The sequence below is a fragment of the Haemaphysalis longicornis genome, unplaced genomic scaffold (genome assembly GCF_048455015.1).
Source record: "Haemaphysalis longicornis isolate Haplotype H1 unplaced genomic scaffold, Haemaphysalis longicornis Haplotype H1 scaffold_10, whole genome shotgun sequence".
NCBI classification, from domain to species: Eukaryota; Metazoa; Arthropoda; class Arachnida; order Ixodida; family Ixodidae; genus Haemaphysalis; species Haemaphysalis longicornis.
In genome coordinates this window covers 93,897,570-93,917,971 of record NW_027526204.1, presented here as the reverse complement: position 1 = coordinate 93,917,971, position 20,402 = coordinate 93,897,570, and the positions used below count along the sequence as shown (strand labels likewise).

Below are 20,402 nucleotides of genomic sequence, written 5' to 3'. Positions count from 1 at the left end.
TCAGCATTGGAGGTGTTTTGGGCAGAGCGGTCTAACTGCGTTACTCAGGTGAGCCTTTCAGTTTGCTTCCCTTGCTCAAAAAGAAAGACTCTAACAAACACCACTCAGCATTGGAGGTGTTTTGGGCAGAGCGGCTTATCTGCTGTATACAGGCGATGCTCTCAGTTTGCTTCCTTCGCTTGAAAATGAAAACGATCAAGCTGTAAACAAAGGTGGGGCTTGTCTGCTTATCACGGCGCACCTAGCCTTCTGCTGCCTGTCCTGTTCTGTTCTGGTTTAAATGAAAATAAAACACTCAGGCTAACATGTTCAATTGAAATGCTAAAGCATTGTATGGCAAAGGTTGATGTCAAAGATTCCTGAAAACAAGAGGTTTTGAGGGTCTCAAATTTTTAACAGAAAGCACCTTAAGGAGGTTTATTTTTCTAAAAGAAACATTGGCTGATTTTTATTACAGGAAAGCATTACCACATGTCAATTCTGTGACAAAAGGAAGCTACACTGTCACCTCGTCTAGCAAGTAAAACTCAGATATCGTAAGGCCGGCCATAACAGGAATAGGCGGGCTAGTTGGTATTCTGAATTCATGGCTCTAACGTTTGCGCAACTTTAGAAAGAGACAGATACAAAAAGAAACACGCAGACCAGCGCTGGTCTTCGTATCCCTTTGTGTATCTGTCTGCGTCTAAAGTTACGCAAACGTTAAAGCCATGAAGTAAGGCAGGGGCAAGCTTACGCCTACAAAGTACGCGCCAACTTACCTGAATTTTATTCTTCCTCGAATACGGAAAGATTTGGCACGCTTTTCCGCCGTAGTCTTCGAATTTTATTAGCAAGACCGTGAATCTAGAAAGTGCATCAGCAGTATCCAGTTTACTACTACAGTATACCGTATAAAATACAAGTACTACAAGGATGATTGTGACCACATTAAAAATACTTCTGCACCTTTATTCTAAAAATAATGGTGTTTTTGTGATATTGAAAGGTGCAACTAACAAAAACTTTAATGTCGTCTCTGAGGATGAGGACAAGTGGTGAGCATGTGACCTGACAGTCACCTTGACACCAAATTGTGCCTGGTGTAATCAAAGCTGTAAGAATTCTTATCCTGGAAAGTATTTAATAAGAGACTATAGACACCATGACACCAGATTGTGCCCTGTTTAATTGATTGATTGATTGGCTGTTTATTGGAGGAGGTCATAAGACCCTGAAGGGGATGGGGGAGAGTGGGAAAGGGAAAAAATATGAAAATAAAAGTAATCGATAACACATTTGCACTTTTTGTCCCATTAGAAAGCCAGTTCGCACTTGTCACAGAATCACTGACCCATACAGGGTTGAGTCAATCACGAATCAAACTCCTATATAGAGACCATTCTGGAGAGAGAACTCTACAATTGCCTCTAATAAAAAGGGATTAGCACGCAATTGGCTAATATGGTCCTGTTCATCCCACGGGATGGGGTGTAGTGTTAAAAGTTCCGATCGCCCTTGTGAAAAGGCAGAGCACATCCAGATAAGGTGGTAAAGATTGGAAACGACTGATTCCCCACAAAATATGCACTTTGGAGTATATGGTGTACGAGGATAGGTCCATTTAAAGATAATGTCGGGGGTATATGCACAGTTTGCGTATATCTTGTTTGCAATAACTTCTCCTTTTCTGGGGAGACGTTTTAGAGGTGTGAGGAAACCCACAGGGGAGGATTCCTGGAGGCGCTGACGACTAAGGATCTTTGCTTTGCGGTAGTTTTCAGGCCAGGTCGCGTCCTGTGGGGGTGGGTCAGAAGAAACCACGGGAGGATGTGAGAGACTCTCCCGGGCAGCCATGTGGGCTAACTGGTTCCCTGTGTCACCCTCGGTGTGCGCCGGGGTCCAAACCAAACGAACAGATACGAATTCTTGCCGTAGCTCCTGAATTTTTCTCAGTATAGCAGTGGCAGTTGCGTTTGGGGTGAAAGAACGATTTAATTCACGAAGTGCCACGTGGGAGTCTGTGATAACGCGTAGCTTTGTTTGGGGAAGTGGCGGGCGATTCTTTTGGATGCTTTGAAGGGCACCTAGAATTCCGAAAAGTTCGGCTTCTGCTACAAGGCCATGGATTTGTGAGATATTGCAGGACCCATCTAGGGGTGGAAATTCAGGGCAAGTCTAAGCTACCGCTGCGGCATTGTTGGCCAGTGCTGCGTCTGTGAAAACATCTAGTTCGTCAATGGCTTTGTCTTGCTGTATACGCCTAACAAGACGCTGTCTAGCCGCCGGGTTGGAGCGCCGTATAGGCCGTCGTCTGATGAGTCCAAGCGGTGGACGTTCCCATGGGGGGATAGTAACTTGAAAGGGTGCCTCCTCAAAGACGCTGTTTAACGCGTCCCATTTTAAGATTGCTTGTCCTTGCGGTGAGCATTCTAGGCGCGTTTGAAAACGTAGCTGAGTTTCCTCCACGAGTTGTATCGGGGGAAGAGGAACTGCCAACTCTAGAAGATCATTCTGGTGTGTCGAGGGAGACCCGTGATGGTTCGAATCGTAGAACGATTTAGTATTTCCAAATTGCGCAGATGCCGGGGGCTGAAGTTATATATTGGAAAACCGTATACTAGCGGGCCATGGGCCACTGCTCTGGCGAGAGTTTGAAGAGGCTTGTTGTGAACCACCGTACTTGCTTGAGATACGAGTAATAAGATGCATCGTAGCACGCCAGGTGGTACGAAGACTCCGAGACCATGCTTGAGGGCTATTGCAGCTGCTCAGTTGGAGACCGAGAAAGTCGGACGGTTCCGTTTTGGGATGAGATTGATGTACCGCCGAAATGAAGGGTCAAGATATGAGACAGATCAGTTTTGCGTTTGCCGTTGATGCTGACAAATTCCCTCTTCTGTGGTGAGAGTTCCAGGTTGAAGGCGGACAAGGAGCGTTCTAGGCTAAAAACGGCAGCCTGACGTTCTGACTGCATGGCTTCCTTGCCATCGTAGTCGGCCGCTTCTGTCCAGACGACGACATCGTCGGCGTACAGGGCGAATTGAGCGGAGGTATCCTTTTAAAGCTGTCGGGCCACACGGTTCATTGCAAGGTTAAACAGCATTGGTCCGAGTATAGAGCCTTGAGGAACTCCTCGGTCTACGTAGTAAGTGGTGACTTCATGGCCTGGAGAGTTCAGTTGTATAGGGCGATGTTGCAGGAAATTTCGGATCCAGGCTAGTGCCTTGGCACTGGGAAAAGCCTGGGACAGCTCCTGTAGGATGCCGTTTTGGCAAACATTGTCAAAAGCCTTGCGTATATCTAAAGAGAGGACGTAATCTGGAATGCATTTTCTGAATTTACGGTTGATGACTCGCCGCAGGAGCCATAGGAAGTCATGCGTTCCGAGATTTGGCCGGAAGCCAGTTTGAGCTGGGTGAAACCAGCCTGTGCGTTCCAGATGATACTTCAAACGATTATTTATCAGTTTTTCCATTATCTTGCTTAGAGTAGGAGTGAGTGCAATGGGTCGCAAATTTTCAGGTTTTCTAGCATCCTTTCCTGCCTTGGGAATAGGGTGTATGATCGTTGTTTTGAGGTGTTCAGGAACTTCGCCTGATTCCCATGACCGATTAATAAGCTCGAGAAGAATAGAATGCCCTTCTTGGGGCAAATTCCGGAGGTCCTGCCAGGTGACTGCGTCGTGTCCTGGGGCAGATTTAGGCTTCCCTTGGTTGAGTGCTATAAGGAGTTCCCCATGTGTAAAGGGACTATCTAGAGAAGGGTCAGGTTCTAATATCTCAATAACAGAAAGGGGTTGCAGGCAACTGGAGTCGGATGTCGCATGGGAGAACAAGGTTTTCACGATAGCCTTTTCAACATCCGTGTAATTCATGTGTTGGCATAGTTCTTCGACGATTGAGAGCTTGGTCTTATTCTTGCCACACAGGCCACGAAGGATCGCCCAAAGGCGTGCGAGCCCTCTCTCCTGACCTAGTCGTTGGCAGAGATCATGCCATTTCTCGTTTTGGAGGGTTTTCTGGTATTCGTGAATAATTTTATACTGCCTTTTGAGCTTCAATAAATCGCGATGCTTCTTTCCTTGAGATCGGTAGCGATTAGTAAGTCGCTCCGGAGTTCGCAAAAGGTTATGCATGTGGAGGTCTGGTTGGGAAATCACAACAGTGCTTTCAACAGTTTCGATAGCATTCGTGCGAGCAGTCGTGATATTGGCAACCAGTGTAGGGATGTCGGAAATGTCCGTTGGCGTAAATAGCGTCCGAAACGAGTTCCAGTTAATTGTAGAGTACTGACATTTACGTCGGAGTTTCTTGGCATTCAAATGAAGAAGAACAGGGTAGTGATCGCTACCCCAGGTACAAGGGGCAGTTTGCCATGACTTGAGTATACCAGGTGTGGAGAAGGTGAGGTCTGGCGTTGTCTCATTGGGAGGAATGTAAGCCCACGCGAGTGTAAACATAAGGCTCGTTTCGCAATTGCAGGTGGCTAAACTCTATCGCTTGCCTAAGAAGCTTCCCATGGAGATCACTAGTGGGGTGCACAAAAAATTCTACCCACTGGTGATGGTCAAAGCGTGCTTCGAGCATTGAAATCTCCACCAATTATGATGGGTCCAGAAAAATTCAAAGAAAGAACATGAGGAATCCAGTCGTATGTGCCCCGAACGTGCGAGGTGCATTGAGGGCGATAATAGACGCAGACTAGTATAAGGGCTTTGCCACCGGGGGGGTCGATTCGGACAATTATTACCTCGCGAGATGAATCGCTGGCTTTGTCCCAATGATGCTGGACAGCTTTGCAAGACTTGTGAACAAGAATAGTGGCCTGACCACTAACGCTGGGTGCTTTGTTAGGGTCTTTTGACTTGCGGGGTATGGTAGGGTCCGCGAAAGAAACATAATTAGGAATTTTACATGTGCCTCTAGTTTCTTGCAACAGTAGGGCCAAAGGCTGTAGAGAAGAGATTTGGTGTTTCAAAGAGGACCTGTTTGAGCAAAGCTGCGACAGTTCCATTGAACTATTAGCCTTTTGGGAGGAGGGGAGGGCGAGAAGGACATCTACTGTTTCTTTTTTTCTGCGTTTGGCTTCCTCTGGTGTCATCATTCTAGTGAATTCCTGCATTTGCTGTGTGACTTCTTGGATGTATTCTTTAAGGCTGTTGAATTGTTCTTGTAACGACGTAATGCCACTAAAAGCCTTCTGGCACTCTTTGTTGTTTTGAAATCTTAGCTGCGCCTCTCGCTGCTCAAGCATCTGCTCCGTGATAAACGCGGAGGAGGCGTCAAGTAAGGCGTTTTTTTGGCGCTGAACACGAGAACGACTTCGGCGTTCGAAACTCTTCGGTGGAGGTGGACAAGCCGACTCCTTGCGACGCACAGATTTTCGGAGAGACTCAAGTTCCTTCTTCACGTTTTGCAGCTCAGTGCGTAGTTTATGAAGTTCTTTTTTTAAGTTGTGCGTTCTCCACCATTACAGGGTGACTTGGAGGTAGAGAGTGCAAAGATTGTGCGTTATCCCTATTCATGCCAGTCACCGCAGAAGCCCACGAGACTCCAGTAGAAGCTGGGCTGGAGGCACTCACAGACCCGGATGCTAAAACAGAAAACTGTTTAAAACGGTTAGAAAGAGACTAGACACCGTGACACCAGATTGTACCCGGTGTAAACAAAGCTGTGAGATTTCTTATTGTGGAAAGCATTTAGAAAGAGACTAAACACTATGACCCCAGATTGTGTCTAGTGTAAACAAAGTTGTGAGAATTCTTATTTTGGAAAACATTTAAAAAGACTAGACACCAGGACACCAGATTATGGCCGGTGTAAAGAAAGCTGTGAGAATTCTCATTGTGGAAAATATTTAAAAAGAGACAGATGGAAGTATAAAACTGCTCAATTACCTGCCAGAATAATGTCGTTAAGGCATAGGGCATATTTCGAGCTATTTGCGGATGATTGCCGTGTATATCAACCAAGAAAAGTACGTTAAAATATGCCACTTGTAGTGAAAGGCCCTCTCCGGGTTGCCGATGTTTGGCTATGTCGACATACTGCCAAGCGGCCGTGCTAAACTGAGCATTCCTAGCATTTTCAGCTTGCACAACATGCCTGACAATCGACAAAAACCTTACTATAATCATGCGAAAGGTAAAGACATAAAAACTCAGTTTAGAACAGTTAAAATGCGACATCACCGAAAAAGAAAATTCCACAGACATTTTAGGGTTCCTTTCAAAACTTACACAAGTTCAAAGCCTTTTGGTAGTAAAGTGAACCACTCCCTCTGGATTGTCACTGCCCCGCCTCAATTACGCGTCACTGAAAAATGTTGCTTTGGTAAAGAGGCGATAGCGTGCTACGAGAAAGGGGGAGTGGGTAGAATTTTTTGTGCAGTGATAGTGTGGCCCTTTCTGCAAGTGCACTCACAGTGACAATGCAAAAAAGGCGCAGGAATACCGTGGGGAAGAAAAGGGGGTCAAGCGCACATTCAAACACAATACCCCGCAAAATTTAGGCAACAGCATGCTGTATCAGTTTCACTAGAATCGCTGATGTGAAGACCGACCCGTTCCAACCCAGACTTTTTAGAGCAATAAATTGCGAATTTCTTACGTCGTTATATCGTTACGTCGTTTACAATATCACTACGTATGTTGTAAATGTGGATAAAATAAAGCATGGCGACTACCGAATTTCAAACGTGAGTAGCAACAATCCACTTAATGCACAAATGCACATCTATGCTATCTTCCGGATTGTAACATAATCATACATCACATTTTCGCAGATTTTGGTGATGATGGTTGGTGTTTAATGGCGCAAGGCCGACGAGGGCAAAGAGCGCCAGAGAAGACATTTAATGAAAAGAAGTGATTACCACAAAAGGTAGGTATACAACGTGTAAACTGGACATAGCAAGATCGATAAAGATAATGGTGATGGCTGGTGTATAGGGCCAGATTTGATTATGCATGATAGGAAATGAGGTTTAAAAACTTAACATCTGACAAATACTTAAACACGCGTATTACAAAAACCATGGCATCGTCACCCAGAAACAACGATGGATGTAGGGGAATATGTTGTCCGTAGAGTTCTCTGAAGTGTTTGTGTCAAGCTGTGTCAAGTGCCTTGCATTGTATGAGTATGTGGACTACAGATAGAACCTCCCCACACCTGCTACACAGGGGTCTTAGAGATCCCGTCAGCAGGTGCGAGTGCGTTAAATGCGTATGGCCTATCCGTAACCTAGCTAAGGTAACTTCAATGTGCCTGTTGTGTGAGTCAGTAGTGTATTGTCCCAAGTGTGGTTTTATTACGTGTAGTTTGTTGTCTGTCTGTGTGCTCCAGTCGGCTTGCCATGTTTTTCGAAGGTGTTGTCTTATGTGTGGCTTGAGGTCAGTGTAGGGTATTGTTGTTATGTCCACTGTGTTTGAAAGTGCAGCTGCGACGGCCATTTGATCCGCGGTCTCATTTCCGGCGATTCCAGCATGGCCTGGAACCCAGCACAGGATTAGTTGAAAATTCTTAGCATATATAGACATTTTGGCATTAAAGACAAGATTGACAATGTGGTTTTTACTGGGTCTGTGTGAAGACAATGCACGCACAACGGTCAAAGAGTCTGTAAAGATGACAGACTTGGGAATTTGTTTTTTAGGAATGTGCTGAACGATGAGTAAAACGTCATATGCTTCTGCTGAGAGGATAGTGGTGTGTACATTCATGGTTCTGCAAGAATTAAAGTTGGAACCATGAGCGGCACATGACACCGTATTTGAAGTTTTCGAGGCATCGCTATAGAATTCGGCACATTTGTATTTATCCTGAAGCGACAAGAATTGCTGCGGAATCGCAGATCTCGGAACCCTGTTTTTATCTATTTTCATAAAAGAAACATCACAACAAACAGGCTGCAGTTGCCATGGTGGTATAACGTCAGAGAATGATGATGATGTGCATACATCTAAAAACCCAACGGAAATACCTGAAGCTTCCTCTCTCACCTTCAGAGAGTAGGGCAAAGACACAGATGGACGATTTGAGAATAGCTGGGTTGTAGATGTATCATTGAGGACAGGTTTAAAAGGATGGTTATTCAATGATGAGACCTTAAAAGCGTATAATAAATCAATGCACATTCGTTGATGTTCCAGGCACCATTTGTTGCTTTCAGAGTACAGACTCTGGGCCGGGCTAGTGCGGAGCGCACCACACGCAAGGCGCAGGCCCAAGTGGAGCACTGGGTCAAGCATTTTTAGTGCTGTTTTTGATGCCGACCCATACACAACACTACCGTAGTCTACCCGAGACCCGACTTAGGCGGTCAAGACACATAGAAGGAGTTCTTTGTCTGCACCATAGGATTGGTGGGAGAGGACTTAGAGAATGTTTAGTGTTTTCAGACATTTATGTGTAAGTTGTTTGATGTGTGGGATGAACGTCAGTTGTTCATCAAATATGACACCTAGAAACTTGTGCTCCTTTTTTACAGGAATAGAAGCGTGATGAAGGGAGATCGCAGGGTCTGCCTTAATCCCACGCTTCCGGGAGAACACAACACAAGTACTTTTTACAGGGTTCAGTTTAAAACAGTTTGTGTCCGCCCAGCCAGCACGTTTGTTCACCCCAAGCTGGACTTGGCGTTCACAAATTGAAAAGTTACAGGACTTAAAAGATATTTGAATGTCATCTACATAAACAGAACAGGAAATGGTTGGTAGCAATGCCTTCCGAAGAGAGTTTACCTTAACGATGAAGAGTGTACAGCTCAAGACACCGCCTTGAGGGACGCCATTTTCCTGCACGTAAAGGCACTGCCAACCTTCACTCGACATGTAGCTACGAAGCGTGTTCAGCATGTTGCCGGAAACACCGAACGACTTGAGGTCACACAAGATACCGTACCGGCAGGCAGTGTCATAGGCCTTTTCCTTATCAAAGAAGACTGTTATGCAAAACTGATTATGGATAAAGGCATCTTTTACATGCGATTCCAACGCAACCAGTTGATCGTTGGTGGATCTCCCAGCCCTGAAGCCAGCCTGGCAGCTGACGAGAATACCATTGTACTCTAAGAAGTACATGCGTCTCCTATTGATCATCTTCTCGAACAGCTTACACAGGCAGCTTGTGAGGGCGATGGGACAACTTGCGGGAGAGGAAGGGCCCTTCCCCTCTTTCAGAAAGGCCACTACGATGGCCTCCCTTCATGACCTTGGGAGGTGCCCCGAAAGAAATATTTTGTTGTAGAGGTGACGGAGGGTTTCAAGTGTGTCTGTGTGCAAGTGTTGAATCATAGTGTATGTAATGTTGTCTGCGCCTGGAGCTGAAGGTTTACAAGTACTAAGTGCGATCTTCAGCTCAAGCAGTGAGAAGGGGGTGTTATAAGATGAGGTCGACTTATTACTGTCTCGCAAGGACTTCTCCCCACAGGATGTTTTGTGTTTTATGAAAGTGTTGGTGTAGTGCGCTGAACTGGACACATGTTGGAAGTGTTGTGCGAGTGCGTTAGCCTGGTCTTCCAGTGTGTCCCCTATTGTACTAACCAGGGGCAGGCTGTGTGTCTCTTGTCCTTTTAGTTTATGTATTCGTGTCTATATTTTTCGCGTGTCAGTGTACGAGTTGATGGAAGTGAGGAAGGTGCGCCAACTCTCCATTTTCGCCTCCCGACGCACTTGCTTCCCAAAAGCCTTTGCCCGTTTAAAAGAAATGACGTTAACTGACGTGTGGTACCGGCGAAGGACACCCCACGCCTTGTTCTGGGCCTCTCGCGCCCGCCTAAAGTCCTCATTCCACCACGGCCTCCTTTGGTTGCGCGGAGCGCTTGAGGCGTGGGGAATGAACTTTTCGGCAGTGTCGAGGAGGTGCGCCGTGATGAGTTGGGATGCTTCCTCCACGTGTAGGTGTTCTATGGTTGTGTGGTGTAGTTTAGATGTTTCTGTGAATATACTCCAGTTTGCTTTTGATTCTTTAAACCTGTTATGGGAAGATCGACTGCATGGGCCTTTACCTTATATGCTAGGGAAGTGGGTAAGTGGTCACTACCATATGGGCCAGTGCCCACGCCCCACTCAAGACATGGAAAGAGAATTGCAGAACCAATAGCCAAGTCGAGATGTGAGTATGTATTATGTCCTAAGTAATGGTATGTAGGCTGCTTTTTGTTGAAAAGGCATGCTCCTGAAGATGTAAGAAATTTCTCTATCAGGCGACCTCAGGCATCAGTTCTGGAGGAGCCCCAAAGAGAGTTGTGTGCATTAAGGTCGCCTGTTAGGATGTACGGTTCGGGCAGCTGGTCGACCAGCACCTCGAAGTCAGAGCTCGCAAGTGCATAATCAGGACGAATGTAAATGAATCATACCGTTATCAACCTATTAAAAATTATTGTGCGTACTGCTACAGCCGCAAGGACAGTGTTGAGAGTGATAGGGTGGCATGCTAGGGATTTGTGGGCTATTATGGCTACACCGCCCGAAGAGTGTGTGCAGCCAACCCTATACTTTCTGAATACCATGTACCTATTTAAGAAATTTGGGTGATTGGGATTCAAATGCGTCTCCTTAGACACATAACACTTGGCTGGTTCTAATGCAATATCTCATGGACATCATCAAGATTTTTAATGAGGCCTCTACACTTCCATTGAGTAATATTTTCTCTTCCCATTATGAAGATCTAGAAGCTACTCAAGTCTGTGTGTATGTGTGTTCATGTGCCTTTCGTGGCTGTTACTCTAGGATTTGGCTTTTTGGGCCTTTCTGCTGCTGGCTTGGGCATCGGAGGCCGCTCCTTGCGGTGCGTTGCAGGCAAGAACGGCGCGACGTCCATCTCGTCCTCAGATGTCAGGGGGGTACCCGTCGAACCGGGCCCCCCGGACTTGGCCGCCTTTCGGGAGCCCTTCATTTGAGCCGCCACCGTCGCAGGCGCTAGAGGTGGCACGGGCGGTGCGATGGCGGTGGGAGCCGGTGCGGGGCCCGTGGTGTCCATCACCTCGGTACCCTCCAACGCACTGGAGTACGGGGAGGCGGAGGCGGGAGCGGCACCGGTCCCAACAGAAGTGGTTTGCACCACAACCGCTGCTGCCTCAGCAAGCGGCGTGGTGCCGGGTTGGGCTGCGTGAGGCAACCCAGCGGCGGCCGGGGGCAGGACCAGGTCAGACTCGCTGAACTGGGTCCCTGTGGACACCAGACGCCGCTCCGCCCCCCGGCGAGCCGCGTCTGCGTACCTCCCCAGGGGGAAAGAGGCGAACCTCTTTCGCGCCTCCGGGAAGGTGATGTTCTCAGTTACCTTGATGTTGATTATCTGTTTTTCCAGTTGAAACTTTTCACACTTGCGGGAGTACGTTGCATGCGGCCCGCCGCAGTTCACACAAGACAGGGTATTGGATGGACAATTATCGCTTGGATGATCATGCGCCGCGCATTTCGCACACGTCGTTCGGCCACGGCAAGAGTTTGTACCATGCCCGAACCGCTGGCACTTAAAACAGCGCCGCGGGTTCGGGATGTACGGGCGGATGGAGCAACGTATAAAACTTGCATTTATGTGTTGTGGGAGAACTCCGCGGTCAAAAGTCAAGATAATGTGCTTGGTGGGAATCTCCTTGTCGTCTCTGCGGATAGTGATGCGTCTCACGGCAGTGACGCCCTGATCCTTCAAGCCGGCAAGGAGATCCGCATCCGTTTCGTTCAGGAGATCTGTCTCGGATATCACACCCTGCGAGCTGTTGAGGCTCCGATGGGGTGTGACCCTGATGTTGAGATCAGCCAGTCTAGTTTGAGCTAGAAGCTTTGCAGACTGCTGCTTGTCCTTTATTTCGATTAGGAGTTCACCAGACCTTTGTTTTTTGCACTTATACGATTTTCCTATAATGGCTTCAAGATACTTGGCGATCAAGAAGACTGACTGAGATGCAAGAGGGTGGGTTGGATTGAGGGACTCCATGACAAGAAATCGAGAGTAATGATCTGGTTCAGGAAATGTCAAAGATGGCAATGGGGGAAACGATACTTCGGTGCAGCCCCTTTTAGGGGGCCAATCACGTTTGGTGGAGGGGTTTGAAAATACCATACGGCATAGTATAGAAGCAGGGAGACGGGGGTACTTTATCCTTTGACCTTACCCTGGTAGTCAAAGAGGTCCCAGAGCTCCCTGCCTGGTAGACAGGCAGGGAGCCCATCAGCCAGAGCTTGACCAACGCTCCGACGGCCACCGTTTACGGCTTCTACCCTTCACCTTTAAACACCTCGCCACGGTTGGACACAGCTTATGTTGGGGGGCTCGGGGTCCGCGGTGTCGCCAACACCGTCACCATGATTACTCAAGGTGCCCCGTGCGGGGATTTTCGCAGATTTTAAGGAGTGTCATACATATCTTTGTGCGCCGAAAAAAATATGTGCACCGAATGAGCGTGACATCTTAGCAACTACATGTGTGAAAACATCCGCACAGAAGCACGTCAAAAATCTGTGGTTCTTCCACACGAAAGCCCCGGAATAATAAATATGAACCAAATATGTCTTGTTCAGTGAAATACTCGTTAAGTGAATTGATCCGCGTAGAAACAGAATTGCAGTTCTAACATCCTTGTGGAAAAAGAATACTACCAAGAGATATTGCCTCTAGCAGAGGCGAATTGCCACAGCTGGCAGTAAGCCTACATTTTATTATCTTACAAATGTACTCCTAGACATTCCAGAAACCTAGTCACCCTGCTCTGATCCTAATTCTAGTGGAAGGTCATTTTGGAAGATGGTTTGTTTTGCCTGACTGTAACGTGTCTCACGCGGCCGAGAAATGAGGCTCAAGTTGATTCATTTGATGGCAACACAATATATTTACAGAACAAAACCACTCAAACGAACGAAATCATAGCGACTGAACACACATATATCACACTAAACAGCAAAAACAGGCACGACCTCACACTCCAAAAAATCTAGCCAAAACGTCACTATAATACATGAACTGTCTATGCCGAAGTCAAACAAGTCCTACCCTGCAGCACGTCGAAGCCGCTGCGATGCCGATGACGTGGCCCGGAGGGTAGTCTTCCACGTCACCGAACGTCGTCGAACGTCGCGATGGACCGTGCTGGTGCGTCGTGGTCCGGAGGACCGCGGTGCGATGACTCGGCTTCGCTGAGCAGCGCGGCTGAGCAGGAGGCCAGCAGTGCGAAGCTGCTGGTCATAGGTGGTCCGGAGCTGCCCGCTGCCAGACGGTGCGATGTCGCTGGTGCGTCGGGGGGCACGGCTCGACGGGTCGCCGGCGGTGCGATGCCGCCGGTCAGCAGGAGGCCAGCAGAGCGAAGCCGTTGGTAATCGGTGGTTCCGGGCAGCCCGCTGCCAAACGGTGCGATGCCGCTGGTGCGTTGTGGGGCACGGCCCGAACTTGCCACCGTTCCTCCAAGACCTCGTACCACCCTCTGTCCACTCCAACTTCGTCGTCCTCCTCTTCGCCTCGCATTCTATCGTGTTAGGCCACCATTTGCTAGTCAGACAACCTCCTCCTCCTCCTAATCACTCCGTGTATGTTCTTCATTGGCCCTATCCATATCCTCCTCGCGTCTCGTACTCTGGTTCTTCTTTCTCTTTGTCTTCCATCATCTTCTTCTCGGGCCAATCCCCTTTGGGGTATGGGTTCTTACCCTATGACATTAACCCCCAAAATTGAAGTTTTGTTTTGTTGTGAGTGAGTGAGTGAAAACTTTATTGCATAACAGCCAGTAGTCCTAGACGTCGGCCAAGAGCCCTTGGGCTCTAGCAGCGTCTTCGGCCAGCTGAATGGCCCAGACTTGATCAGCTGGGTCGGAGCTGAGCAATACGGTCTCCCATTGCTCTACAGTAGCGATGTTGCGACCTAACGTTGTCGCCTGTGGACAAGCCCACAGCATGTGGGCTAAGTCTGCCCTGTCCTTACACCGGTGGCACTTGTCAGAATATTGCCCAGGGTAACAGTGACTGTACGCAACCGGGTTGGGATACGAGTTGGTCTGTAGAAGTCTCCAAGCCACGGATTGCCATTTACTGAGGGTAGGATGAGCCGGGGGGAAGCGGGTCCGCTCTAGCCTGTAATGATTAGTTATGTCCCTGTAGGACACAAGGCGATCCCTACCCGAACAGCGAAGTGAATGAGCGTTGTTGTCGTCACCAGCTCGGTCAGAAAATCCTCGAGCGGCGTCGTGCGCGCATTCATTCCCAGCCAGGCCAGAGTGTGCACGTGCCCATATTAGACATATCTTGCCCGAACGCTGAATGTTGTTGAGCCCAATCCTTAGAATTGCAGATGCCTCTGGGGAGATGCGCCCCCTTGCGTAATTTATAATAGCAGACTTTGAGTCGCTCACCACGTATTTGATTTTTGCGGATGCCGTCATTGCCAGGGCAATGGCCGCCTCTTCGCCCACCTCCGGCTCGCTCGTGCGGACCGACCCGGAGCTGATGGAATTGCCCTGGTGATTGACTATTGCAATTGCCATAGCATTGCGACCCGGATAGTCGGCCGCGTCCACGTACAGCACGTCCTCCGAATTTCCGAATCGTTTGTGCAGGGCTTTCGCCCTTGCCTGCCTGCGTTCCTGATTGTGAACCGGGTGCATATTTTTAGGGAACGGTGGGATGTGAATTTGATCGCGCACTTCGGGAGCCAAGGGTATCTTGTGAGTGCCTGTTCGCAGGTGGTTGATGCCCAGGGAGCCGAGAATATGCCGACCCGTCTGGCTGTGGCTAAGCCGTTCCCGTTGAGCCAGCCGTTGAGCCTCTATTAGTTCGCTCAGAGTATTGTGAAGCCCCAGCGCCTCGAAACGTTCGGTCGGAGCAGTGATCGGGATGCCGAGGGCCTGCTTGTAGGCCCGTCTAATAAGGGCGTCAATTTTGAGTTCTTCGTCCTTTCTGAGGTGTAGAAAAGGGGTGACGTAGGTTATCCTACTGAGGACGAAGGCTTCAACTAATCGAACAAGGTTGTGCTCCTTCATACCGTGATGCCGGTTAGCGATTCGCGATATGAGTCGGGTAGTCTGATGCACGCTTTTTTGGAGCGCGAGAACGGTTTCCGAGTTGTGTCCATTGGCCTGTATTCGGAGACCGAGAACCCGTATACTGGACACTGTGGGGATGGGCTGCGTTCCATTCGCGAAAATATTCACAACCGGGGGGTTCGGGTCGGTACGTCTACCCCTACTAGTGGGCCTGTAGAGCAACAATTCTGACTTTTGCGAGGAGCAACTGAGGCCCCTGGGACTTACGTACCTCTCCACCGCCTCAATGCCTTGTTGCAAGATGTCCTGAATTTGCCCGTCACTGCCTCCGCTGACCCAAAGCGTGACATCGTCCGCATAGAGGCTGTGTTGGAGACCATCGATCTTTTGCAGTATTTCGGGAAGCCCCATCATGGCTACGTTGAAAAGAAACGGGGAAAGGACTGAACCCTGTGGAGTTCCCCTGCTCCCAAGCTTGATCACATCTGATTGGAGTCCCCCTACAGCTAGAGTAGCTGTGCGTTCGCATAGGAAGTTACTTACGTAGTTGTATACCCGTTTCCCAAGGCCCAGTCGGCCGAGGTTGTCAAGAATTGCCGAGTGTTTAACGTTGTCAAACGCCTTCGTTAAATCTAATCCCAATATAGCTCTGGTATCTAGAGGGGAGCAGCTTGCCCCGTCGATGACGTCATGTTTAAGACGGAGCATGATATCCTGCGTAGAGAGTTTTGGACAGAACCCGATCATAGAGTGCGGAAAAAGTCTATTGTCTTCCATATAGTTGGTGATTCGATATAGAACAACGTGTTCCAATAGCTTCCCTACGCAGGAAGTGAGGGAAATAGGTCTAAGGTTTTCAATCTGGATTTTTTTGCCCGGTTTAGGTATCATAACGACCATGGCCGTTTTCCACTGAGGTGGTAGTTGCCCAGTCTCCCAGCATACGTTCATATAGCGTGTGAGGGCTGCAACGGACTCGTCATCTAGGTTTCTGAGCATTTTATTTGTAATTCCGTCCGGCCCAGGAGCAGAGCGAGTGCGCAATGCCAAGATAGCTCCCCTAACTTCACTTATAGTGATGGGCCGGTCAAGAAGAGCATTTTCGTTGCCCACGTACGGAGGAAGCCTCTCGCGGGTGCAGTCGCCAATGTATCTGTCCTGAATGGCTTTGAGCAATTCCGTGTTTGTTCCCTGAAATTTATGGAGAAGTATGCTGATGTTGTTTCTTTTAGTAGTTTTACTATTATCGGGGTCAATCATACAGCGTAAGATGTTCCAGGTTTTGCGAAGGCCTATTTCGCAGTCCATGCGATCGCATGTGCTATGCCAATTTTGCCGAGTTAGTTGCTGCGCGTACGTTTCAATATCACGGTTCAGCGCCGCCAGTCGTCGCCGCAGGGTTCGGTTGAGTTTTTGCTTCTGGAGTCGTGTGTGTAAGCTGTGTTTAGCTTCCCACATATGCAGCAACTTTGCGTCGGCCTGTTGTAGCTCTGCCTCTTCCGGTATAACCTTAGTGACACGTTTTGTGTCCGCTATAAGTTGTTCTGCCCAGCTCTGAATATTTGTTATTTCGACTTCAGAAGTACCGTCTCCCGCGGCCAGAGGGCCTCGTGCTTCGGCTCTAAGCGCGCGGAATGCATCCCAGTCGATGAGCTGTAGTTTTTTACCGGACTTTCCTTTCGCTGCCCCAGAATTTACCCCGATAGTGACGAGATAGTGGTCGCTGCCGAGGTTTTCCTGGGTATTTAGCCAGGTTGCTTCCGTACGCGTGTTTTTGGCAAAGGTCAAGTCAGGGGTAGTGTCCCCACTAACACTGTTTCCAATACGGGTGGGATGCCGCGGATCGTTGAGCAAGCTGAGACCCTCTCTCTGGGCATCAAGCCATAGATTGCGCCCCTTTATGGTGTCCCGATTGTAGCCCCATTCCGTATGGTGTGCATTAAAGTCACTGACAATCAACAGTGTGTTCCCTCTTGCTATTTCGACAGCTCTCCAGAAGAGTTTACTAAATTTATGACTATTTTTTGGGGAGCTATACACATTAAGGATAAACGTGCTCTGGGCATAGTACTTCTGGTCTGTGATAATTTCTACAAGGATGTGAGGCATGGACGCTGCGTCCACCCCGGTCTCGCGCCGCAGGGCTGGGAGGTTTCGCCTAACAAGGGTGCTGACTGCGGGTTTTTGCTTGTCTGTTACACCAGAGGCATCAGCTTCTAGGTCATTGAAAGATTTGTAGTTTGACATTCGGGCAAAAACGCCTGTCTCTTGGAGACAGACCACATCAGGTATTTCATCCGAATTCTTGCTTTTGATGAATAGTTCTAAAGGAGCGCGTTTTCTTTTGAATCCTCGACAATTCCATTGCCACACCATCAAGGTGTTGGCTTTGCTTTTTCTGTTGGACGAGCTATTGGACATGATCATTTGCAATTTTGGGGATGTCCGCCGGCGGGGGGCGGGAATAGGGTTTAGTGGACTTGATGGGACCCGGTCCCACTTCCCGTCCGGCTCGTGGGATTCCATTCTCTAGTGCTGTTATTCGAGCTTTCAGGCTGGCAATCTGGGCATCAACGTTTTCGCCGAACTTATTCAGCATCACTCCGAATCTCGCGCTGAGAGTTTCAGTAAGAGTTTCGGTGAGGGTTTCTCCAAACTGACGGAGCATGCCGTCGTCAACGTTTTTATTCGGGCTCGCGCCTGCGGCCTCATTAGAGCTCTCAGAGGTTATCGCTTGGGCTTTACGTTTTGAGGGAGGGGAGTCCGCAGTGTCCATCTCTACGACAGAGGCATGTGTATGCGCGGTTTGTGAATTGACAGTAGCGAGCTGCGCTGCCGGGCTGATCGGGTCTGTCGGTTGGGTACCAGGGCATGCGCTACCGGGGCTTGCGAAGGGGGTTTTTGTTTCTTCCAATTTTGCGATTTTCGCTTTGAGCATAGCATTTTCAGCTATTAGCTCTTCGAGCATCTGCTTGATTTTGGTTGTCTCGGAAGAATGATCTGAGTGGTGCGATTTTAAGGCGTTGGTTGTGGAAGCATTATTTTTCTGAGTTTGTTTGCATTGGGAGACCGTATCCGCCCAGCTCACCTTGTTTAATTGAGAATGGCCGGCTGCTTGACGTCTGTTTCGCGACGTGGATCGCGACTGCCGTCCTTGGTTGTTGGGCCCCGGGTTGCGAGGGTCCTCCTCCGCGATGTGGATCGGGAGCGGTGTCGACTACTGAAGGAGACGTCATGGGATCCTGCCCCGTGGCTCCCATCCCGTCGGCTCTGATGCTCACATTGCAAGAGTTCCGGGAACGAGTCGTCTCGTCCGCGTTGATCCGCTGCGGTCCCGTTGTTCTTGAGCAGGGACGACGCAATGCCATTGGAGAGACACTGCTGTCCTCGACGATGACAGGGTTCTTGCTCTTGCTGCAGTCGCTGTTGTAGTCTTTTCTCCCATTTCCGCTTCTTCAGAAGGTATGGGGTTTGGAACCGCTGGCGGCACTTCTTATCTCCCGTAGGATGATCGCGGCCACACAGTGCACACTTGGGTTCACAATCGTGTTGGTCCGCCGGAGCCTCGGTGCCGCAGATCTTGCACACTTTGTTGTCGGGCGCTGGGCAAACGTCCGAGCGATGTCCTAGACGGCCACAGCTGTCGCACAGTTCGTGCCTCTTCTTGTGAATAAAGCAACGGTATTCCGCACCTCTGTAGTACACATAGTGTGGTACCTTAGGTCCTTCGAAGACGATGAGGACAGAGTTAGTACGGCCCATGCGTCTCGCCTGGAGAATCGTAGGATTCTTCTTGTAGAGGAGGCTGCGCGTGATGTCATCGGCACTGTCATATTCGGGGATGTTGTGGATAACACCCTTGACAGTGTCCTCCGGTGGCGCCGCGTAAGCGCTCACTTTGTAGGTGATGTCCCCGAAGCGGAGCTCTTGTATGGCCGTGTATTTTTTGGCCCGTCCCATGCTTGGAGTGCTGGCGACAATGACGTTTTTTATGACGTTGGTGCGAAGTATATCGTCCGCTGCCTCGTCATAACTTATTCCGGCCGAGCGCAACACTCCGTCACGCAAGCCGGCTTGGCTTATCTTGGTGATGTCCAGCCCTTCTCGGGGCCGCAGCACGATTTTAATGTCCTCGCTTGGTAGCGGCGGCTGGCGGGACAGGCGCTGCGACCGATAGGCTTGCGTGTTTAGACGGGACGTGTTGCTGCTTGGTTGGGAGGCAGTGACGGGCTTGCTGGAGCAGCCGCCCGAGGCGAGGCCTAGCTTGGCTAAAGCGCGGGCGCTCCGTCGCCGGTGACTGGTAAGCCACCCAGCCGCTTCACTTAGGTCTTCGGGCGAGATAGACTCACCGTCCACCTCGATGCGCTCCATTTTGCTGCTCCGGGCGAAGGGGGAAGGCGCCGAGAGCCGCAAGGAGTGCCGAGGTCCGCGTTCGAATGGTTAGGCCTAGGCCAGGGCGGCCCCGCCTGTGAAGGGGTTCTCGTCCGCTGCAGGCCGGGCGAGGGTCCAGACTTCGAAAAAGAGGTGTCCACCGAAACAGAGGTTCGTTGGACACTCGATGCCATGGTTATTTCCGAGGAATTGTAGGAAATTACGCCACAAGAGCCGTGGAAAGACAGAGCTGACGTGGAACACGTCCATTCAGCTCCTTTTTTTTGTTGTGTAAAAAAAAACTGCTACACACCACGCCTGTTCGTGGAAACAAAGTCCGCAGTCCGCACGTCACAACATCAGTCCTACTGAGCTACTACATTAGTCCTGCTACACTACCAATATTCATCACACACCAAGTTCAATCTTCACAAAAACTGACTACAAATCCTACACTCAATCACAACACGTAACACTAAGAGACAACACTTCCTCATCCTCTTACACTAATCTACTCATGCAATCTGCTCCTACATTCTCCCTTCCTTTTATGTATTCCACATGAAACGAATACTCCTGAAGCACCAAACTCCAGCTCATCATCCTGCTGTTTGTCAATTTGGCTTTGCTTAGATGTTCTAGGGGCTGATGATCCGTCTAAACCTTGAAGTGCTTTCCATAAAAAAAATGTGAAAAAAAATGTGAAACTTCTTGATTCCCCAAACGAGCGCCAAACATTCTCTTTCTACTGTAGAATAATTTTTTCAGCATTATTGAGTTTTTTGCTGGCATATGAAATGGGGTGTAATAAACTGTCTTTCTACTGAAGCAACACCACACCTAGGGCTACATTAGAGGCATCTGTCCTTAGAACAAATTCTTCTTGCAAATTCGGAACTAGCAAAACCGGAGGCGCCGCCATAGGCTGTTTGAGTGTTGCAAATGCCTTGTCGTGCTCGGATGTCCACTTCACTGCATTGCTTGCACCCTTCTTGGTGAGTTCTACCAGCGAATTGGCGACTTCAGCATAATGAGGAATGAACTCTCTGTAAAAGCCTGTTAATCCCAAGAATGAC

At 49.1% G+C, this 20,402-nt stretch overlaps 1 protein-coding gene across 1 annotated transcript; it reads right to left on the bottom strand.

The window, feature by feature from the left end:
* Window positions 1-18,048: 18,048 nt before the first annotated feature.
* LOC144159945 (uncharacterized) lies at window positions 18,049-19,326 on the bottom strand. Its single transcript, XM_077691591.1, has one exon. The coding sequence runs from the start codon at window positions 19,324-19,326 to the stop codon at window positions 18,049-18,051; it is 1,278 nt and encodes a 425-aa protein (XP_077547717.1).
* Window positions 19,327-20,402: the final 1,076 nt, after the last annotated feature.